This window comes from Panthera uncia, chromosome A2 (assembly GCF_023721935.1).
Source record: "Panthera uncia isolate 11264 chromosome A2, Puncia_PCG_1.0, whole genome shotgun sequence".
In the NCBI taxonomy this organism is placed as follows: Eukaryota; Metazoa; Chordata; class Mammalia; order Carnivora; family Felidae; genus Panthera; species Panthera uncia.
In genome coordinates, this window is record NC_064816.1 from 159,515,495 (window position 1) to 159,535,672 (window position 20,178).

Below are 20,178 nucleotides of genomic sequence, written 5' to 3' on the forward strand. Positions count from 1 at the left end.
TCATTCTGACAAATGGGTGACCAGAAAGATGAGGGGTTACTTTTGTCAACTCGTTTGTCCTTATCCTCAGGCACCTTTTGCCACCTGTTTTTCCCATCGTGCTGAGATATACCTCTAAGAAAAACGTGGCTGATTCCTCAGTATTGTTTTTAAAGCATATGTGCTCTTGATCAGTGGGCTAAACAGATGTATAGTTTGTACGCTGTACTTTGGAAAAGAACAGATTCGGTTTTCCAAGACCGTGGACCCGAGACGAGCACTCACATTCTGCAGCAGGGGCAGGCAGATCGGGGGAAGGGAGACGGTTCTGTCTAGTGGTGAGGAAGAGGAAGTGATCCAGGGGTCCTAGTCCCAGGTCAGCCTCCAGCTGTGTCAGCAGTTTTGGGCCGTGTCTCCATTTCTGTGCACCTCGATGCAGCCATGAGTCAAATGGTTTGGGATATTTAACGCCCAGGCTGCATGTTCCAGACAGACACTGAACGTTGGGGTGCTTGAAGCCATGTGGGTCACAGGTGCCTCGGGCTTCTGTGGAGCGGTCAGACCAGACAGTACAACAGAATGCTCACTTAGCAAAGGCAGCAGGCTCATTTATCCATGTGATGTTCCTGCAAGGAGGAGGCCTTCGTCTGCTGAGTGACTTTTGGAAAGCACACTCCCCTCCAGACGAGGGAATTACCGAGAAACCCTGAACTGTAAGGCAAAGCTCCCCGGTGGCTGAGGGTGAGTGGTCAGTTGACTTTGGAGTCTGGAACTCACTGTGGCCTTGGAGCTGTCCAGCCGGTGTCCAGGATGCAACTCTTCTCTCCTGCCCTCCCTGGCCTCCTCAAGGCCAATATCCCATTGGCCACACCCCCACCAGCTTTGCTCCTGGGGTTCTTTGCTTCGGGGAACTAAAACAGGTACACATTTGTCTTCTGAGAAAGCCTGTGATTGCCCAACAGCAAGACAGGTCTGGCACATGCAGGAGGTGTGAAGGCTTATGTAGAAAGAGGTGTGTTTGGTGAGTGCTGGGTCTCCCCAGTGGGTCAGTGTGTGAAAATGTTTAAAATGTCCACAGAGAGAAGGAGAACAAAATCGCACTTTGCTGACACTCAGGTGTTTGAAGTTTCAGTGTGCATGATCTTGAGCTTGTAAATGCAGAGAAGAATGGCGTTCCTCGTGGCCGGGTAGATTGTCTTAGACTCACACAAATCCTACTCGGTGCAAAAAAAGGTCCCGCAAGTTAATAGTTTATGTCACCTGCTGTAGGCAAATGTCATGTTGTTAGGCGGCTGCACGGATCTCCTATGGGCCTATCCTTTGCCATTGTCACTTATTTCCAGAGAATTCTGTCCTAAGGAGAAGACAAAAGAACAAGGCCGGGAGCTGAGGACATGCAGGGAGCTGGGAGCAGGGCTCACCGTCTCCTTCCCACGGGGCCCATCTGCTTGGCTGGCTGAGACAGGCAGCTGGGCCACACTTGTGAAAACCAGACTCCCCGACGGGCCAGCAGAAGGGACTCTTGTCACTTCCTACCTTCCCTAATGAAACAGCAGCGTCTGGCGGAGTCAGAAAAGAGGACCAACTGTGAACAGGGGAGGAGGGTTGAGCACTGCATTCTGTAGGGAAGGTTGTCCAGACATGTTCCTGCTGTTTTTGTCCCCAAATAACTGAGAATACTAAAGAGGACAGGGCAGGGTCCATCTCCGAGGTGTCTGAATGTCTTAGAGGATTTGACCACCACCACAGTGGAGATTTTCTTCTGCCGAAAGCTTAAGCCTGATAAAAATGGTCTCAAGACACTCCCCCCGGAGGGTGCATTGGGGTCTCACCAATGCACCTGTTGAACGGTGCTGTGGCCAGTGTGCAGATCCAAGAGGATCGGGCCCTCCTCCAGGCCACGCATCTCCCTGAACTCATGGCCTGGGGAGCCACGAGAACGTTCCTCTGACTTGGAGAGTTTGCTTTCTTTGCTGAGACCTAGCAAGGGCGTGGGTGGGGGTGGTGGGGAGTCCTCCCCTGCTCTTCCCTCAGTGCCATCCAGCACCTGAGCCCCCTGAGTTCTGCCGTGTGAACCTTCTGCCCGGAGATGAGGAAGGGGCGAGGAGGGGTGGTGGGCAAGCAAAGACCTTGGAGGTCAACGCGGGACAAGGCGAAGGACTTGGAAGGGCACGTTGAGAGAGGGGGCGCGCCGCCTGCCCACCTGGCAGGGGAAGCCACCGTCGCTGTGGGGAGGGCAGCGGCGTCCAGAGGATTCGGTGGAGGGGTTGGGGTCTGCCCACGCTCTGCCGCCGGCTTGCCGAGGGCCCTGAGACCAGGAAGCCACCCTCCCCGGGCACCCGCCGTCTTCGGCACGTATCCCTCACGCTAGGGGAGACCGTTGATGCCTTGCCCGCTTTTTCAGGCAGGTCTGAAGAACAGTGACATCACGGGTGGCGGTGGGTTTAAGCGTGATCCACGTGGAACTCGTGGTCCACAGAAGCGGTTTCACCTGTAGGATGAATCCCTCCACGTTCTGCTCCCCGCGGGTGGCAGGAAGCACGGCGTCTGTAACAGTCGACGCTTCAGCCCGTATTTCTTGAGCACCTGCTATGTCAGGCACTGTTTACACGTGGTGTTGGTGTTCTGGCGGACACACGGATGGGGCGAAGTGACCGGGTGAGGGAAATCACAAGCACCAGAGGGACACAAGTGCAAACACAAGAAGGAACGACTTTAAAAGTTGCTGTGGTTCCCCTCCGCCCCCGACTCTGACAAGCTGTCGTCCGGCCGCTCTTCGCTGTTGTTGAGTTCAGCGAATAACCCGTGTCAGGAGTGCCCACGTGTTTGAGAAGGGACCGCGGAGTCACAGGAAAAGCTAAGAAGATGAAACTAAACAGAAGCAGAGGGGAGAAAGAGAACAACCCACCCGGGGGGAGGAAGTGAGCCCCGGAGAAGGGAGCTTGGGGCACAGAGGGATCGTGGCGAGGACGTCCCAGGTAACAGGGTAACAGGTGCAGTCCACTGAGGCAGGAAACAGCACGGGGCTAAATGAACCGCCACGTTTGGGCTCCCTGCGTGAAGACGCTCGGTGTGGGGCTCGCCACAAAGGAAGGTGAGCGAGCGCGACATCCCCCGGCCTCCGGCTCGCAGCCGCCACCCCACTAGGGCCACCGAGGTAGTTCAGCGCTCTGTTTCTTCACCGGCCACACGCATTTAGGGAGCGCCTGCTGTATGCTGAAAATGAGGTTAGGGGCCGCAAGGGTAGCTGTGAACAGGGGCCCAGGGTGGGGGGGGGGTCACAAAACTAGAGCCCAGAGCCCAGAAGGCGGTGGTGGCTTGCCCCACCTCAAGCCCCGCACATGCACCATGTCCTGCACCAGCATCCAAGGGAGCACCACCCTCTCCGTGCAGCTCCAGAGAGGACAGCAGCCATTGAAATTCGAGGTACTTACATTTGCCCCACCACCACCCTGTTCCAGGGTCCACAGAGTGCTTGTGAGTCGGGACCCTGGAGTAGTGTGGTGCACAGAGTACTCAGTCCTTAGGAACCGCTGTAACAAAAAGACCACAGAGCGGGTGGCTTGCAAACGGCCAGAATTTATTTCTCCCAGTTCCGAAGGCCGGAAGTCCAAGATGAAGCGCGTTCAGTGTCTGCTGGGAGCCCACCGCCTGGCTCCCAGACGGTGGTCTTCCTGCTGTGTCTTCATATGGCAAGAGCGGAGAGGGAGCGCTCAGAATCCTTTCATAAGGTCGCTGACGCCAGTCACGGGGACCCCACCGTCCTGACCTTGTCCCCTCCCAAACACTCCGCCTGCCACCGCCATCATGTTGGAGTTAGATATTAACATACAAGTTGTGTTCTTGGGGGGACCCAACAGTCAGTCTACAAGCACGTACGGGATCTAGGTTTCCTGAATCCTAAGCTAGGCTTGCGTACCCCATGAGCCACGCCGACTAGGTTAATCAACACAAGGAATCAAGGAGTCCTGAGGTTGAAATGTAATAGTTGGAGAACATAGAACGCTTGGTAGAGTGTCCAGATGGAGAAGGTGCTGGAAAATAAATGAGGTGTGATCATTGAAATTTATCCTGATTGTGACAGTGTCGCTCATTAGTGAGTCCCGCATGGGCAGCGGTGCGGTGCCTGGAAAAAGTACAGATAGAAGGTGAAACTGACAAACGTGTGTGATGTTGGCAATGCATTGTTCCAGGCCTTCCGGAGAATTAGCGTATGTTGCTGTAGCCAAATTTACTCACAGAAAACAGATCACATCTTAATTGGTCAACATGTTCTTTCAGTTCTGCCCTGAGAAGCAACTTTAATTTTATTTTCTCACCCCCATCACTTTACATCAGGCGCTTCTTACGTTTTGCTTGAGTGCTCCAAAAGCTTCCTAGCCTGGAGTCTCCATCCTAGGTCATTTTCCACATTCTGAAAAGAAACCTTTCTAACTATAAATCTGCTCAGGACATCTTATCGCCAAAGTTTTTTTTTTTTCAGTTGTCTGCAGGGGGAGTCTGGACCCTTGGTGAACGGGACCCTTCCCGCTCCGTGACTCTCACACATGCTGCACGCCAGCGCACTGAACTGCTTACAACCCATCAAGAGACATTTTTGTGCGTCACTACCCTTCCTCCGTGCCAGGTCTTTGTCACCAGCCCAGTCTTCTTACAAAATCCTTTCTAGAACCACAGATCCCCTGCTCCTGCCGGACACCCTTGCCTCCACGTCCATCTGGATATTCTGTCGATCTCTCTGTCTTCCATGAGCCTCAGAGTCCTTCAAAGCCAGGGGTTGTGATTTTTCTTCCCCCAGTGTCTACACAGGACCTAGCATATAGTGATGCGCAATAAATGTCTGGGAATTAAGTGAGAGACAAAAAAAATGGTGCCCAACCAGGGATCTAGTAACAGTTTCTTGTTTTTTCCCCCATATGTTTCTTTACTTATTTTGAGAGAGAGAGAGAGACAGAGAGCACAAGCAGGGGTGGGGCAGAGAGAGGGAGAGAGGGAGAGAGAGAATCCCAAGACAGGCTCTGAGCCATCAGCACAGAGCCCAACGTGGGGCTCGATCTCGAAACTGTGCAATCGTGACCTGAGCCGAAACCAAGAGTCAGATGCTCAACCAGCTGAGCCTCCCAGGCGCCCCAACAATCTCCTGTTTTTAAGTGAAGCCAAAACTCAGCGAGTGGGAAATAGTGCTGGGCTTGAGAACCTGAACCAGTTTGCAGTCATTTCCCCCAGAGACCTCCTGTATGAGTACCACCTCCCCCACCCCACCCCCAGAGTGACTGGGAGACCATACTTCATCTGAGGGGCAAGGAGCATTTCTGAAAGCTGCGGAAGAGGGTAAAGGAGGAAGTAGCCCTGAATCCAAGTTATTGTCCTGAATTTCTTCAAGTTCCTGGTAGGGCAGGTGTGTTAATTTGATCCACTGATGGAGTATCAGTACAAAGTTCACGGAGAGACTAGGGTTGTCTTATGTCTTATATCAGCTGTATCCGTTATAGTGGGAAGGATCCCAACCATTCAAAGGATGAAAACATAATTATGATTTTGAAGCCTTGATGAAGAAAATACATCAAAATTGGATCCTTTGTGGTCCCCCCTACAAATTTTACCATATCCATTGTGGTTTTTTCTGCCCATTACCCTACTCAGGATGGGCTTTGAGAAATCATCAGTCATGTTGTAGGGTTGGTCTTGCATCCATCTGAGATGTGACTGAAACCGGACTCCTGTCCTGTTTATGATCCTTCCAAGGACAGTCTTTCTTTGCCTGTATTCATCTGAGCGCCTTTGTAGGAGACACATTCAATCGTGGCTGCGAATTCATTTCGGGTGTGCTTTTTTCTATCGCATGAGGACCCTGTTGTGGTGTATTTTATAAATGGACGTGTTGAATATGGGGAGTTACTGAGTGTTATATCCGCCTAGGAGCCGCTCTGGCCTCAGCTTCCAAAGGCTTTCTGGAGAAGCAAGGGTGTGGTGTGTTCTCAGGAAGGAGAGAAACGTGTCGGAATGGTGCACACACACAATTTCTCTTTAGACTTTTCACGGAATTTAGAGCGGTATCTTTGTAATATTTCACCAAAGTTTCATAAAATAATGATACCCCTACAAAGAGTTCGATCTACTTGGGTTGTTTTTTTTTTTTTAATTTTATTCTGCTCTATTAATGCTGGTTGACACAGGAAGTGGTAGAATAAGTTAATTTCATCTTAGGACGGCTACTGTCTTCAGCTGGCCGCTTTGGGTTTTCCACCAAGGTATCTTTTCCGTTTCTCATGGGGGTTGGTGGCGATCTGACTTCCCCTTCCATACCTTATCTATTACTTCACATAGATGTTTTTATTGTTATTTGATACTGTTAGAAGGTGGGGGAAGGACAGTAAAGTATCCCCCGGACTGGGAAGGCGCTTTGAGACTGGAAAACGAAGGGGGCCAGTCTGTAGCGTTTACGCAGAGTTTTGTTCGGGCGAACTTACTGACGGGGGGCGGGGGGGGTCCACGGTGACTGCATGCTTCCTCTCCACAAGTCCAGGTTGTGTAGAGTGAGGGCACGTGAGGAAGGGTGCAGTCACTGTCACAGGCACCTGTCAGCTGACCTGTAATCATGTCCTGTGGTACCACCCGTGTGTCAGGAAAAGGAAAGATGTGTTCTCTCTATCGGATTCACGGGGGCCCAGAACAGGTCTCCCTCCCCCCCCCCCATCCTGGCCTTGGTGAGCATTTCTAAGGTGCATTTGTGAACCTCCGAGGGGCCCGAGCGCATGACCCCAAGAGAGGTCATCGAGTGAACATGAACAGGATGGAGGCCGGGACGGGTGGGACCTGCCAGTGCTGTCTCACACAGGCTGGGCCCTGATTCTTAAGGACTTTCACGTAGCTCTAATTTTTAGCAAAAGAGACTCTTAAAAAAGACATAATAAGGCACATGCAACCTTTTATGCCTGTCTGGTGAATTGATGAAACATATCTTCCTCGCGTGTTTCCTCTTTGATTTCTGAAATGTCAGAAGTTTTCCTCTCTTTAGTGGCCAGTGGCCCGGCTTTTCATGCTGCCTTCTTGAAAGGCGGCCGTCCGCAGGGTGGACTCCGTGGGCCCCGTGTTTGAAGTCGCACAGCTCCATCCAATGAGACGCAACTCTGGCCAAGGAGAGGGAGGCAGAGGCGCTCTGACCGGATGTAGAACACGGGTGGGATGGGCACGGAGCCCCGACTTCTAGAAGGCTCTCCTTGCAGCTCCTGCATCTCAGCGGCATGTGGGAGGATTCCTCGGGCTGGTCAGTCCTTCTTGCACTCTTTCCTTGGTTTGCCCTGTGCTCCCCGGGCAGCCTCCATGCCTGGTTTCCATCTCGTGTTTCCATCCCTCCGTTACTCCTACTGTGACCACATTGCCCCATTAAGGCTCCACTCCGAGTACACACATCTGTCTACACTTCTTTGTCCGTAATGAGTTCCGGAAATGAATGACCTGGTTCTGACCTCTCTCGGTGCATCATGCAAAGAGAGACTCTGGTCCCCCTGATTTTGGTCGAGGTGCTGCTCAGCTTTCACACACGTTCTGTCCCCAACACACTCATTATTCTGCCATCTTCTGTGTGCTGAGCACTGAGAATTCAGGGAGGAACAGACTTGACCTCCCAGAGCTCTCAGTCTGGCAATGAGACGAACCGTTTTTTGAGAGCAAACTCTGTCCATTGGTTTGAGTTTATCTGATTTCATTCTGACAGCATTCTACAAGCCACCGACTACCGTGTCCTTTTCACAGCTGGAATCTGGAATCAGTGGCTTGCACAAAGCCAGCAAATGAACAGATGTGGGATTCACACACACAATTCTGGCCTCAAAGCCGTCCCTTAAACTGATAGCAGAACGTCACATTGCCTTGGCCCTGCCGAGGAGAAACTCACGGTGGTGCTGGGCATGCCAGGGAAGCGGACGGTGACTCTATGAGGCAGCAAGGGGTGTACACAGACATGGGACATGGAATGTGTGTGATGGGAGAGCAGTGGGGCAAAGGACAGAGTCCACGGGGAGGTAGGGGGTGGCATTTGAGCCTGGCATTTAAGGAGAGGAGGGTGAGGGGTAGAGCTGGCACCCGTGCCCAGGTGGAGGACGTGGTTTCTTTGTCCTTTGTTAATGTCCTTGCTTTGATGATGCCTTCCGAGAGAAAGTACCAGGTGTCTTAGCTTGCCATTGTTGACATGTCTCTCCAATTTTATGTGGCCCACTTGAATGTCACTGACACTCATCCCCAAAGTCAACTCAGAGTGTTTCTGCAAAGTGTTGGACAACAGGGATTTCATTGGCTCATCCTTTTCTGGAAACCTTCTGCACGGATCTCCTAATTTATTTATTTAGTGTTGGAAATGAAGCACGAGCCCTGAAAGGTCTGGGGAGCGGGGACATTTTTACATCAGACAAGTTCTCCCATTCCTCCCAAAGAGCCAGGCCCAGGCCAGAAGGCAGGGAGGTGAGCAGAGGTTCCGGGAAACCAGGCAGGATGTGAAACCCACACCAGGATCATCCAGGGGCCTCCTTTGGGTATCTCTTTCCGGAAACAACACTGAAGACAGTGTGCGGGCAGAAATACCTGAGTGGCCATATGTTCCCCCAGCAACACGATAGCTTGTTCCACAGCTGGCGCCAGACTAGGGCTGCGTGAACAGCCCCAGAAATTTCAGCGGGGGTCATTAGAAACCATAAACAAGGCATCTGTCGAGCTGCCGTTGCCAAGGTCATCCTGGCACACGAGGTGCCTGAGAAGACGCAGGCCGTGCTGAGCGTCACCGGCCAGCGCGTGTGGCCCACCTGCCGGGTTCCAGAGCGCCCTGGCTCTGCGGCTGAGTTTATTTATTTATTTTTTTCAACGTTTTTTATTTATTTTGGGGACAGAGAGAGACAGAGCATGAACGGGGGAGGGGCAGAGAGAGAGGGAGACACAGAATCGGAAGCAGGCTCCAGGCTCCGAGCCATCAGCCCAGAGCCCGACGCGGGGCACGAACCCACGGACCGCAAGATCGTGACCTGGCTGAAGTCGGACGCTTAACCGACTGCGCCACCCAGGCGCCCCTGCGGCTGAGTTTAAAGCCATGGGATGGTTCAGGGGAGACATGACGGGCAAGGCAACTTGAATGAAATTAAGCTACTTTGGGATGAAACATGGAAAGTTTAAAGCAGAGTTTCCCAAACATCATACCCTGAGTGCATTGTTGAACTGAGGCTGCACCTATAAGGGTGAGGAAAGGAAGGGGCAGGGGAGGGAAGAGACGGAAAAGAAACGTGCCATCTTGGAGAAAAACAAAGCCTATAGGTTGAAAGGATTTAGAGAACAATATGGTACATAATAAGTAAATTATGTGCATTTAAAAAAAGTAAATAAATGAGAGCCAGGGTGCGGACATAAATGTGAGCTGGTTTAAAAGCCCTTTCGCATTATAGTGGTTTTCAGAAACTGGATGGCCAACCTTGGAACATCTACCAGCACTCACAGCGTGGAACCTTCCAGCTGGCAGGTAGCTTCGGGAACACGTAATTTGGAGAGGGTGGTGCTCCTGCCTGGCGGGGAGGCTCCGGTGTGGGCTCACCCCAGGCGCAGTAATCAGATCACGGTCCGTGTGGCCTTGGCCAAACGGTCCTTCCCCTGCAGCCAGGCTCCTTACCTGTCGTTAAGGAATGAAGGCACCGTTGTGAGGGTCACATCCCATGGTACAGGTGGCCACGCAGGGTGACAGAGCATTTTGTTTGGACTTGCTGCATCTTGTTCATAGGTGAGGGGACTGAGAGGTGCGGAGGGAAGTTTGTGGCACGTTTTCATCCGCGGGTCAAGCAAAACCCACCCTCTTTCTTCCTTCTTCCTTCTTTTCCTTTTCTCCATGCTTCCTCCCCCCCCCCCTTTCTGCCTCCCTTCTACCCTTTCTTTTTCCCAACTGAGCTTGTCATCTACTCTCTTCCCTCCCTGCCATCAGCAAGCATTGATTTTGTTTGATGGGCAACTCGTAGTTTGTATGTGTTTTTGCAAAACACATGTTTTGTAGGAACGCATTTTTTATTTGTTATAAGGTTTTGGTTTATTTATACATGCATACATCTGTTTTGTGTACATCTATGTTTATGTAAATATATACTCACACATGTATGTCTACATGTGTAAATATGGATATTTCTGACTTTTTTGCCTTAAGCGCTGCATTTACCATCCACCCGTGCGACTCTGTGTACACACATTATCTTGCTTCTGATCACTGCTTAGCATTGCCTGCAGTGCATCCAGTAAATTCTACATAGCCCCTCACACAGAGTCGGACACCTCTACTCCCTGCTGCCTTTCTCCTTGTACTTCCTAAGGCAGGACCAAAAGGCATTTATCTGCTACAAGTTTCCCTCTCCTGTGAGGCCATGAAGACAGATTTCCTGACTTAGCACATAATAATTTCTCAGTAAACACAGAGCTGTTGACTTCCCAGGCAGCTGGAGACACTGGCCTCAGTCCCCAGGAAGAGCGCTTAGCATGACCTTATCTTGTAAAGATTTGTGATCAGCGAGGGGAGCGTCTTTTAGGGAGAAAAGAAGTGAAGATCATTCAGATATGATATGAAGTTATCTTTGGACTCCGCCACCTTATTAATTTATCCAACAAACATTTTTGAGCACTTACCGTAAGCGATGGTGGTAAGGATTTGGCAGACCACTTGAATGCTTTCAGCATTCCTCACATGCATAGGAGATTCCTGCATCTGGGGCACCGAACCCTGTCCCGTGCAAGTGTTGTGCATCTGGAGAGGGTGCTGTAGGATGTGCACCGGGGGTGTGGTGGGGACAGTCGGCTCCACAACACAGGAGATGGGCTCTGACGGCCGGTGGGCGGTGAGCTGAGGCCACCAGTGAAACACGTTAGGCTTCTCCTATCCTCTTTCCTTTCTGGGGGTTGTGGAGCTGATCTGCTTTGATCCCGGAAGGTTTTTTCCTGTTGAATTTGGGATTCTGAATGGATCCACATACCTTTAGTTGACGTGCAACAGAGTTACTGCGGGCCGGGGATCAACAAACTTTTTCTGCAGAGGACCAGATAGTAAGTATTACACTTTACCGGCCACATGGCCTCCGTCACGGGTGTCCGTTCTGCCACTGTGTCGTAAGAACAGCTGCTAGTATGGAAGCAAATGGGCACAGCTGCATTCCAATAAAACTGTACTTAAAGCACAGGAAGTGGACTTCATCAGGCCCACGGGCCATAGCATGCGGGCCCCGATTTAGAGGCTCACCCATTTGCTACCTCTAGTACCCATCTTTCCTATGTCGGATGAGACAGATCCGTAAGTGTTCCTTCCTTATTGCATTGGCTGTAATTCTATGGGGACACTCTTAGCGCAACTATTAGGAGGAAAACAGAGAAGACAGAAGAGGAATTTGTACTGTGTTGACTTGAATTCAGAACACCTAAAGTAACAGTGACTTACACAAGAGAGAAGTCCATTTGTCTTTCCTGTATATGAGTTTTGGAGGTAAGCAGCCAGGGACGCTATGGCTGTTCCTTCTCACAAGGTCCTTGGGTCTCTAGGCGCCTTCCCAAGGGTTTATCCTACCAATGGTCTCGATCTCATGGCTCAAGACTGTGGGAAGCATTCCAGGTAGAAAGGTGGGAAAGGGAAGAAGGAGAAGAGTAAATTGAGAATATTAAGATACTACTATCTATCACTTCTACTTATGGCCTGTCACCGTTAATTTTATGTACCAATGTGACTGGGTCATGGGACGCCGTTTTTGGTCAAACTAGGTATCGCTATGGTTTTTGTTTTCTTTCCTTTTTTTTTTTTTTTTAATTGGTTTTGTTTTTGTTTTTCTGAATGTGATTAACATTTAAAGCAGTAGACTTTGAGTAAAGCAGATTACCCTCCATGATGTGGGTGGGCCTTATCCAATCAGTTGAAGTCATTAAGAAAAAGACAGACCTCCCCCGAGGAAGAGGGAATTCTACCTCCAGATGGCCTTTGACTCAGGCTGCTCTTCCCTGGGTTTCCAGCCGTTGGCCTGTTCTGCAAACTTCAGATTTGCAAGCCCCCACATTGAGTGAGCCAGTTCCTTAATACATAAATAATGTAAGTATTATTTATATTATTAATTATTAATATATTAATTATATATAAATAATACAAATATGTTATATATATATATATATATATATATATATATATATATATAATGTATATAAACCCTATTGGTCTTTTTGTCTAGAGAAACCCAGAACCCAGTCTTTAGGAAACTTACCCACATTCTCCTTCTCCTTGGTAATGCTCAGTATTTACTTTTTATTTATTTACCTTCAAATTGCTTCTTTGGATCTCAGCCTGGCTCTCCAGGGATTCTTGCCTTGCTGCCCGTATTTTTTATTTTCAGGGAACTGTAAGTTAGAAGTAGCTTCTCTTGCAGATGGTTAATGCTGCAAAGTTCAAAATCTTCCCAGATTCTAAAGACATCCTGATCCCCACCTTACAGCAGCTTGTAGGCCAGTGCGTCTGTTCCAGTGGGTGGGTTTGCCGTCCACACATAGTAGAGGCTCGGTAAAGCCTTGCAGATCCGATGTTCTTGACGCAAAGCTGTTGTGGCTGATGGGCTCTGGGCCAAGGCGAGCGGAAATCCGAGGAGCGGGAGCTCACATCAAGCTGCAGGGGATCCGGGCCTGCGAGTCTGCAAACAAACTTAAGTAGCCGAGCCTGTGCCGGCGCCCCAGCCGGACACACCGGGGGCGCGGAGAGGAGGAGGCGAAATCGGCGTGCGCCCGCGTGAAGCAGCCTCTCTCCAGATGCACCTGCAAAGGGCTGATCGTGCTCGGGTCCGTTCGGTGAGGCTGATTGCAGACACGAGAGATTTCCAACAGCTCCGGGCAGCAGGGTGGGTGGGCACGGAGGGAGTAACACGGCAGGACCGGCAGCTGGTCGAGTCCCCGTTGGCTGCCAGGCCTGGCGTGTGCTCCGCCAGGCTCCAGGGAAGAGTCGGCTTGGCCGAGAACAGGCGCCGGCCTAGTCCTTGCTGGGTGCAGCCTGACCTCCCAAAGCCCGAGATCCTCCTCCTAAGCTCTTGCGTGGCTTGAAGTGGGATCTTTCTCGACACCAAAGGGGGGGGGAGTCGCCCGGAGTAAGGCCTTAGCGAGACCCATTTAGCGACTCAGCAGGAGCTGGGGCGATCAGAAGCCTTCCTCTCCTTTGGAGAGTTTCGGGAAGCCGCTCCTGCCCGAGCACTCGGCAGGTGTTTGAAGAGGCGCAGGGAGCGTGCGCGCGTGCACGCGGTATGCATGCGCAGCAACGGGCTTTGATCGCACAGAACTGGATCTAAATGCCAACCCTGCCACGTACTGCTGCCTACATGATTTGGGAGGAACGTAGTAATCATTTGAAGCCTCCATTTCCTCATACATAAAAAGGGAGCTAATAGTGTTACAATCGTGTCCCCCTCCATCCGTGTGTTCAACCCTAACAGGCAGGACCTCAGAACGTGTTTGGAGGTGGGGTCTTTGAAGAGGTGAGCAAGGTACAGTGGGGTCACTGGGTGGGCCTGAAGCCAATCTGACTCGTGTCCTTATAAGAAGAGGAGATTTGGACACAGACACACACACAGAGGGACCACGTGAGGGCACGGGCCAAAGGGTCATCTATAAGCCAAGGAGGGAGGCCTCAGGAGGAACCAATGCCTTGATCTTGGACTTCTGGCTTCCAGAAATGAGAGAATAAATCTCTGTTGTGGAAGCCCTCCATCCATTGTGCTCTGTTGTGGTCCTAGCAAACTAAAGCAGAGATTTTTTAAGGGTTAATGAAGATTATATATATATATATAATTCTCAGGGTCATTCCTGGCACATAGACTATTTACATATTTTTTTTACATTTATTTATTTTTGAGAGACAGGGAGAGACAGAGCACAAGCGGAGGAGGGGCTCAGAGAGAGGGAGACACAGAATCCGAAGCAGGCTCCAGCCTCTGAGCTGTCAGTACAGAGCCCGGGGCAGGGCTCGAACTCACAAACCGCGAGATCATGACCTGAGCCGAAGTCAGACACTCAATCGACTGAGCCACCCAGGCGCCCCTAGACTATTTAAACGTTTTCAATAGTCTATTCAGGCATTCAAGGCAGTGCAGTATGGGGGTCCCGAACCTGAACTGCTGAGGTTCACATTCTGGCTTGGTTCCTTGCTCTCTGGGTAACCGTGGGTTTCAGATTTCAATTCTCGAAATCTCAATTTCCTTTTATAAAGTAGGGGAAGCAGGGGTTCCCCTGCTTGGGGGACATACCGCGTTCAGCACAGTACCACGTGCTGCTGTCGTCGTTAGCAGGGGCAGGTAAGCACTGTCCCCTTGCTGAGTATGTATGACCTCAAGTAAACCTTCATCGAGGAAAGCACAGGGGAGGAGTGTGGAGGATGCGGTTTTGGGGGGCGCCCCTGTTCCTGCTTGAGTCACCCTGACTCTTCTCCGAGGTATCCTTTCTACAGTCTCTAGAATTTGGAAGCCATGGCATTTATTCCTGGCGCTTTCCAGAAATGTGTCTGTAAGTTCCTTATGTTGAGGGGTGGGGTCTGCACCCCCCCCCCCGTATTCGCTGGTTGATAGCTTTCTCTCTGACAGAGCAGTTTATTTTAATTTATTTTTTAATATTTTTAATGTTTATTTATTTTTGAGAGACAGGGAGACAGAGCATGAGCAGGGGAGGGGCAGAGAGAGAGGGAGACACAGAATTGGAAGCAGGACCCAGGCTCCGAGCTGTCAGCACAGAGCCGGATGCGGGGCTCGAGTTCACGAACCGTGAGATCATGACTTGAGCAGAGGCCGGATGCTTAACCGATGGACCCACCCAGGCGCCCCTCTGAGGGAGGAGTTTAGAAGGCAGCGCTGATAATGCGCAGGAGAATCTGGTTGGATTCCCCCTGGAGATGGCTCCCCAGATCTGGAGTGAGACGCACCCACTTGCAGCTGAAGGATTAACGTGGGCACCATGGTGCTTGTGCTCCGGAGGGATAATGATGAATGTTTAAATGGTGATAAAATGCAGCCCTTCCTCTCTGGTTTTAAGATTGCTCTTGTGATAAGAACATTTAACAGGAGATCGACTCCTAACAGAGTGAGTGACCGTGCAGGGTTGTCCTCTACGGGCCCGATGTCGTATGCTCCTCTCCGGAACTTCTCCGTCGCTCCTAACGGACGTTTCATCCACATCCGCTCCTGTTTCCCTGCCTCGGGCCTGGCCATCACCATCCTCTCCTCTGCTCCCAGGAGTTGGACCGTTTGGCATCTCCTCTAAGTGGGATCACGCAGTATTTCTCCTGCGTGGCTCACTCAAGAGGAAGGCCGTCCAGGTTCATCCGTGTTGTCGCGTTTGCTTGGCGGGAGAACCCGACCTTTCTCTTTTAAAAGCAGTCAAGTCGGGTGTGCAGAAAAGTCAGCCACCTGGGGGACGTGGCGCCAGAAAATCCACGAAAAGTGTCTGAGTGGCACAGCCTGGCCTGGCCTGGCCATCGACTGGTGATTCTCAGACTTTTCTACCCGGTGGCTCCTGAGAACAGGGGTGATGAACGGGGGTCGTGGTGGGTGGGAGGGCTGGCCAGGCGAGCGCTCACGTGACCTCACGATCTGAAGTCAGCAGGAGACCCCTTTCGGGGATCAGGTATAATCTCGCAAACGTGGGGAACTGTCGTTACAGCCACATTCATTTTAGATGTAGGGTAAAACGGAAGGTCTTGGCTGAGAAGTGCAAAGGAAACACCCAAGGGGCCTCCCGCCCTTCCCTACCACCAGCACCCAGCACCCCGGGCTACCACCTCTCCTGCTGGTGGTCCTGGCCTCCCGGGGTTAGCCACAGCTCCTCTCAGATGCTGGGGTAGGATTTGAGCCCCCTCAGGAGTTTCATTCGGGAGGAAACAGGAGGACAGACCAGCCCTGAGGTACTCGGGAATAAGACCGAGATAGTGCCCGGGGTATTTTGCAGCCGAGGCCGCCGTGGTCCAGGCCTGGCCAGTCGCTTCCCTGGCCCCCGAGTCCCCCGGGTCCCTGTGGTCCAGGCACGTGGCGGGTAACGTGGGTAGCGGCTGCTCGCCTCACTGTTCAGCCCTTCTTCCTGGGTCTTCGTGGCTGGGGTCCCAAGGGCGGGTTTGCAGTGACTCCCTGAGGCCTAGGGGTGTGACCGCGCGGGGCCATCCATGGATGAGCCTGGGGCCGTATGAAGATCCCCCTGAGAGTCTGCGTGGCTTGGCACAATCCTCGCGGCCGGGAGTGGTAGTAACTCGCGTGCAGACCCCCGGTAGTGGGGCCACACAGAGGAGGACACCACGGATCCACAACTTTGCTGCTCCCACCCTGGAGACACCCTGTCCCGTGGGGAGGCCTGAAGCAAAAGCAACACACACTAACCAGACCCTTACTGTGTGACGAGCGGTTTACGTGGGGTTTTCCTTTTTTTTTTTTTTTTTTTTTAATTTATTCTCGGACAAACCACGCAAACTGCAGCTGCCTAGCTCGATGTCTTAGAATCGATGCCAAGCAAACACTTCCCCCAGAACGAAGTTCAGGCTGTGGCAGAGGTGGCCAGGCAACTCCGCCGTGATCTAGATTTATCCGTCATCTGTGAAGAAGGACCCAGTGCATCGGATCTTGCAAGTGTGTTTGCTTTTGTAAAATGACTCGTGGTCAGGGGCACTGGGAAGGACCTGAACAAGGGAAAGCCTGCCATTTTACAGCTTTTCAAGGGAAACGGATCTACTCTGCCTTTCTCTCTGGAAGGAAGGATGCGTGGCCAGCCAGAAGGACTTTCTTCTTGGGCGTGTTTGTTGGTGCTGCTTGGAGGGGTGGCTTCCCCGTGCCATGGGGGCCTGCGGCAGCCTGAAGCTAGGAGTTAGGAAGTGTTCACAGAGGGCTGTTCACACACACAAGGGCAGCAGAAGGCCCCCGTGCACCGAGTCGGTCTGTGTTTCTGGAAGGCCAGGAGGCACTCCCCCCTGCAAACTAGTGGCTAATCAAGCTTTACTCAGCTTGTCAGCTCTGCACACCTTGTGTCTCTCCTCTCCCAGCCAACTCGTCCCTCCCCTCCCCGGGGGTAGGGGTCAGGGGGCTGCAGCAGCAGGACCCACAGTCAGTGCTCCTAGAAACCAGGCAGGGCCAACACCATGGCCATCTCTGTCCTGCCTTCTCCTTGAGCTCAGGACTCAGCAGGGAGCCTTGCTCCTATAAGGTCACCCCAGATGCTTTTTTTCCTTTTTTTTTTTTTTTTTTTTTCAACTGACAGACACCGTTGAGGTTCTGGTTGATTTTCAAAGAGAAACAGGAGACTAAGTAAAAAGGAGAAACCTAGGAAGTTTTCTGACCGTGAAGGAAAATGAAGGCCCCCCCTTTCCACATCTAGCATTCTAGCAGAACCCACTGGGCAAACAGAAAAGATGCCACTCCTTGGAGCCCACTGCCCATCTGCCTCCTCAAACGCGCCGGGCACTTGGCACAAAGGAGAGACAAAGACCTTCTCCCTCATGCCCTCTCCGTGCCCCCCCTCCCCCGTCAGGGTGTGACCTGCCTGTCTGGGAGCACTGCTGTCTGGGCACAGGCTCGGCCACCCCCAGGCCTGGCAGTGAGCGCGGTGACAGTGCCCGGGGCCAGGGCATCGCGCCCCCGCCTGGGTCCCCCTCCCCAGCCCCTTCTTGCCACCCTGACGCCCCTTTACCCCTGGGGCCCCCTCTCCAGTTTCCTTGCCCCTCTCCTCCCGGGGCCCCCCCCTCCCCACCCCCTAAGCTCCCTCTCCAGTCTACTCGCCCCGCTCCTCCCGGGGCTCCCTTCCTCCCTCTCCCACCCTGCGCCCCCTCCCCAGTCTCCCTCTCCTCCCCAGAGCTCCCTTCTTCCCTCCCCACACCGCGCCCCCTCCCCCCCCAGCTCCCTCCCCGGCGCCCCTCCCCACCCCTGCCGCCCCCTCTCCAATCTACTCACCCGGCTCCTCCCCGGGCTCCCCTCCCCCCTCCCCCCCCCCCCCTCCCCAGTCTCCCCCCTCCTCCCCCGGAGCCCCCTCCTCCCGGCGTTCTCGGTCCCGGCCCCCTCCCCGCCCCCAAGCCCCCTCCCCAGCCGAGCCGTGGCGGAGCATGCGCCGTGCACCGCGGGAGGCGGGAGGCGGGCGGGAGCAGCGCGCATCACTCGGGTCCCCTTCCTGCACCGCGCCGCCACTTGCCGGTTGCTAAGCAGTTACCATTGTTTCTGTGGCGATTGCGGAGGCTGTTGCTAATTGGAGAAGCCCCGCTGAGCCGCAGCATCTCCCCTGTTCGGATCCGCTCTCTGCTCCTTGCATTTAAAGAGAAAACTAGGCTGGTCTACCCACTCGCCCTCCCCCACCCGCCCCAAAATAGCCGTGTGGTTTCGGAAGCATGGACTAAATCACACCCCTCCCCGCCGATTGGACTCTGGTGGCTCGGAACTCGCCGTCAGATCGCACCTGCCCCTGTGCCGGTGTGCGCCCTGGACGGGGGACCATGACTACAGCCAAGGAGACCAATGCTTCAGGGAAATCCGTGCAGCAGCAGGAACAGGTAATGCTGCTTTCTGGAGTGTGCGTGCGCGGGAGGGGGGGAACCTGTGCTTCTTGAATGAGCTTATATTGGAGATGACCGCCCTCACCTGAGCAAGAGGCTGGAGGTGAAGCCAGCGCCGAGTGAGCCTTGCTGGGGTCTGCCTCCCCGGCTCCTGAGTGCTATTTTTGAAAGATCCCCGGGTCTATCAATAATGCACAGCCACAGGGTGCAAGCATCTGGCGGCTTAAACTTGATGCCCGGGGACCTTTGGACAAAGGCCTGTCTCCTGCACAGCTGCCTAATTATGCATTTGTCAGTGGTCACTACTTTGTAATGGGGGGGTGGTGGATGGAGGTGAGACCCCCCCCCCCAAATTTCAGTTTATTCTGACCCTCCAGCAGGACTTTGGTTTGGTTCTATCACAAGTCAAAAGAGGACAGAGGAGCTCGGTTTAAAGGACTTTTCTTTTGAGACCTGTGTCCCTTTTCCTCCTTAAGTATTTCTTGAAGGGAGTGAGCAGATTGCTGTTCATCCTGGGCATGTAGAGAGTGCAGCCTGTGCCCGCTAGGGAGGCTGAAGGATGCCCAGCTGGGACCAAGTGGGACCCCCAGGTGAGAAGGAGCAGGGCTCCCAGTGCTGGCCAAGGATGGCCAGGAATGCACTGGTGTCCCCATATGGCAGAGGATGGCCACTCCCCCTGCCCTGAAGAGGCTCGCCATCTGCAGAGGCTCCCGGTCTCCGGAGTAAAGGGGAACCTGCACGCTGTGTCTTGCCACTCATGTAGATACTGCAACTCCCTTCTCGAAGATCGTGAGGGCTCTTATCTTTTAATCACTGCTTAGTTCTCCTCAGGCAGATCATTAAAATAGATCCTGGGAGACACCAGTAGATCCACAGAGCAGTTTGCTCAAGCTTGGTAAGTCAACAGCATAAGCTGATTTCCCGTATTTATTTTAGGGGTGTTGTTAGCTCCTGCTTGCTAGGATTGGGGCCAAGGAAGGAGACCCCACTAGAGTTCAGGAAAGCAGAGAGCCTCTTTGGGGACAGTGTGTGATAGTCTCATCATGGACTATTCAGAGGCGGTATGGAGATAACTTCGGATCTATATTTTTGGGGTCGTTTCCTCAAAACCCATGTTTTGATTTAAAAAAAAAAAGAGAGACCACCTCAGTAGTGATATCATCATCATTACCGTCATCTGGAGAACTTAAACACGATTTTATTTCTTCTGGGAAGAAGACTGTGTAAATCCCAAAGTGTAAGAAGCACGTTCGGTGGGAGAGCTCCTGTGAAGGTTAATGATCACTGTAGCATGAACGCCAGGAGGTTCACACCAACCCAACCAGCCCCTCCTCCTTTTGAGTCATTCTACACAATATTTGTTCCAGAAAGAAGTCTGTCCACCCTCAATTAGCATCCCGTGACTAACTGGGCTTCCTTTGATTACCGCGTTCCTCACTAGGCATAAACCAAATGTGCCCTGGGTGTGCAGGCTCCAGAGAAGACTTGGGTAGCCTTTCTGACTATGGGACTGTGGTAATAATTATGGAGAAAGCACATTGCTCCTAGGGCTGAGCCCAAAGGCGGGCTCTCAGAAGCCCTGTCTGTGTTACGTGGAAGAAGGCATGTGCGCCTGTACAATGTCACTCTCATTTTCCCTAATACCTCCACATGTCGGGAGA

The 20,178-nt window shown here is 52.6% G+C and overlaps 1 protein-coding gene across 4 annotated transcripts in view; it reads left to right on the plus strand.

Annotated features, from left to right (window-relative positions):
- DPP6 (dipeptidyl peptidase like 6) overlaps window positions 1–20,178 on the plus strand; it is an 851,682-nt gene that overhangs the window by 345,603 nt on the left and 485,901 nt on the right. The window contains exon 1 of one of the 4 annotated variants that reach the window (XM_049642149.1): window positions 18,088–18,514. The exons of the other annotated variants lie outside the window; for them this stretch is intronic. Coding sequence (XP_049498106.1) covers window positions 18,458–18,514 — 57 coding nt within the window. The 5' untranslated portion in view covers window positions 18,088–18,457. Of the gene's footprint in view, window positions 1–18,087; window positions 18,515–20,178 lie in introns of those variants that run through there. 4 annotated transcript variants of the gene reach the window in all.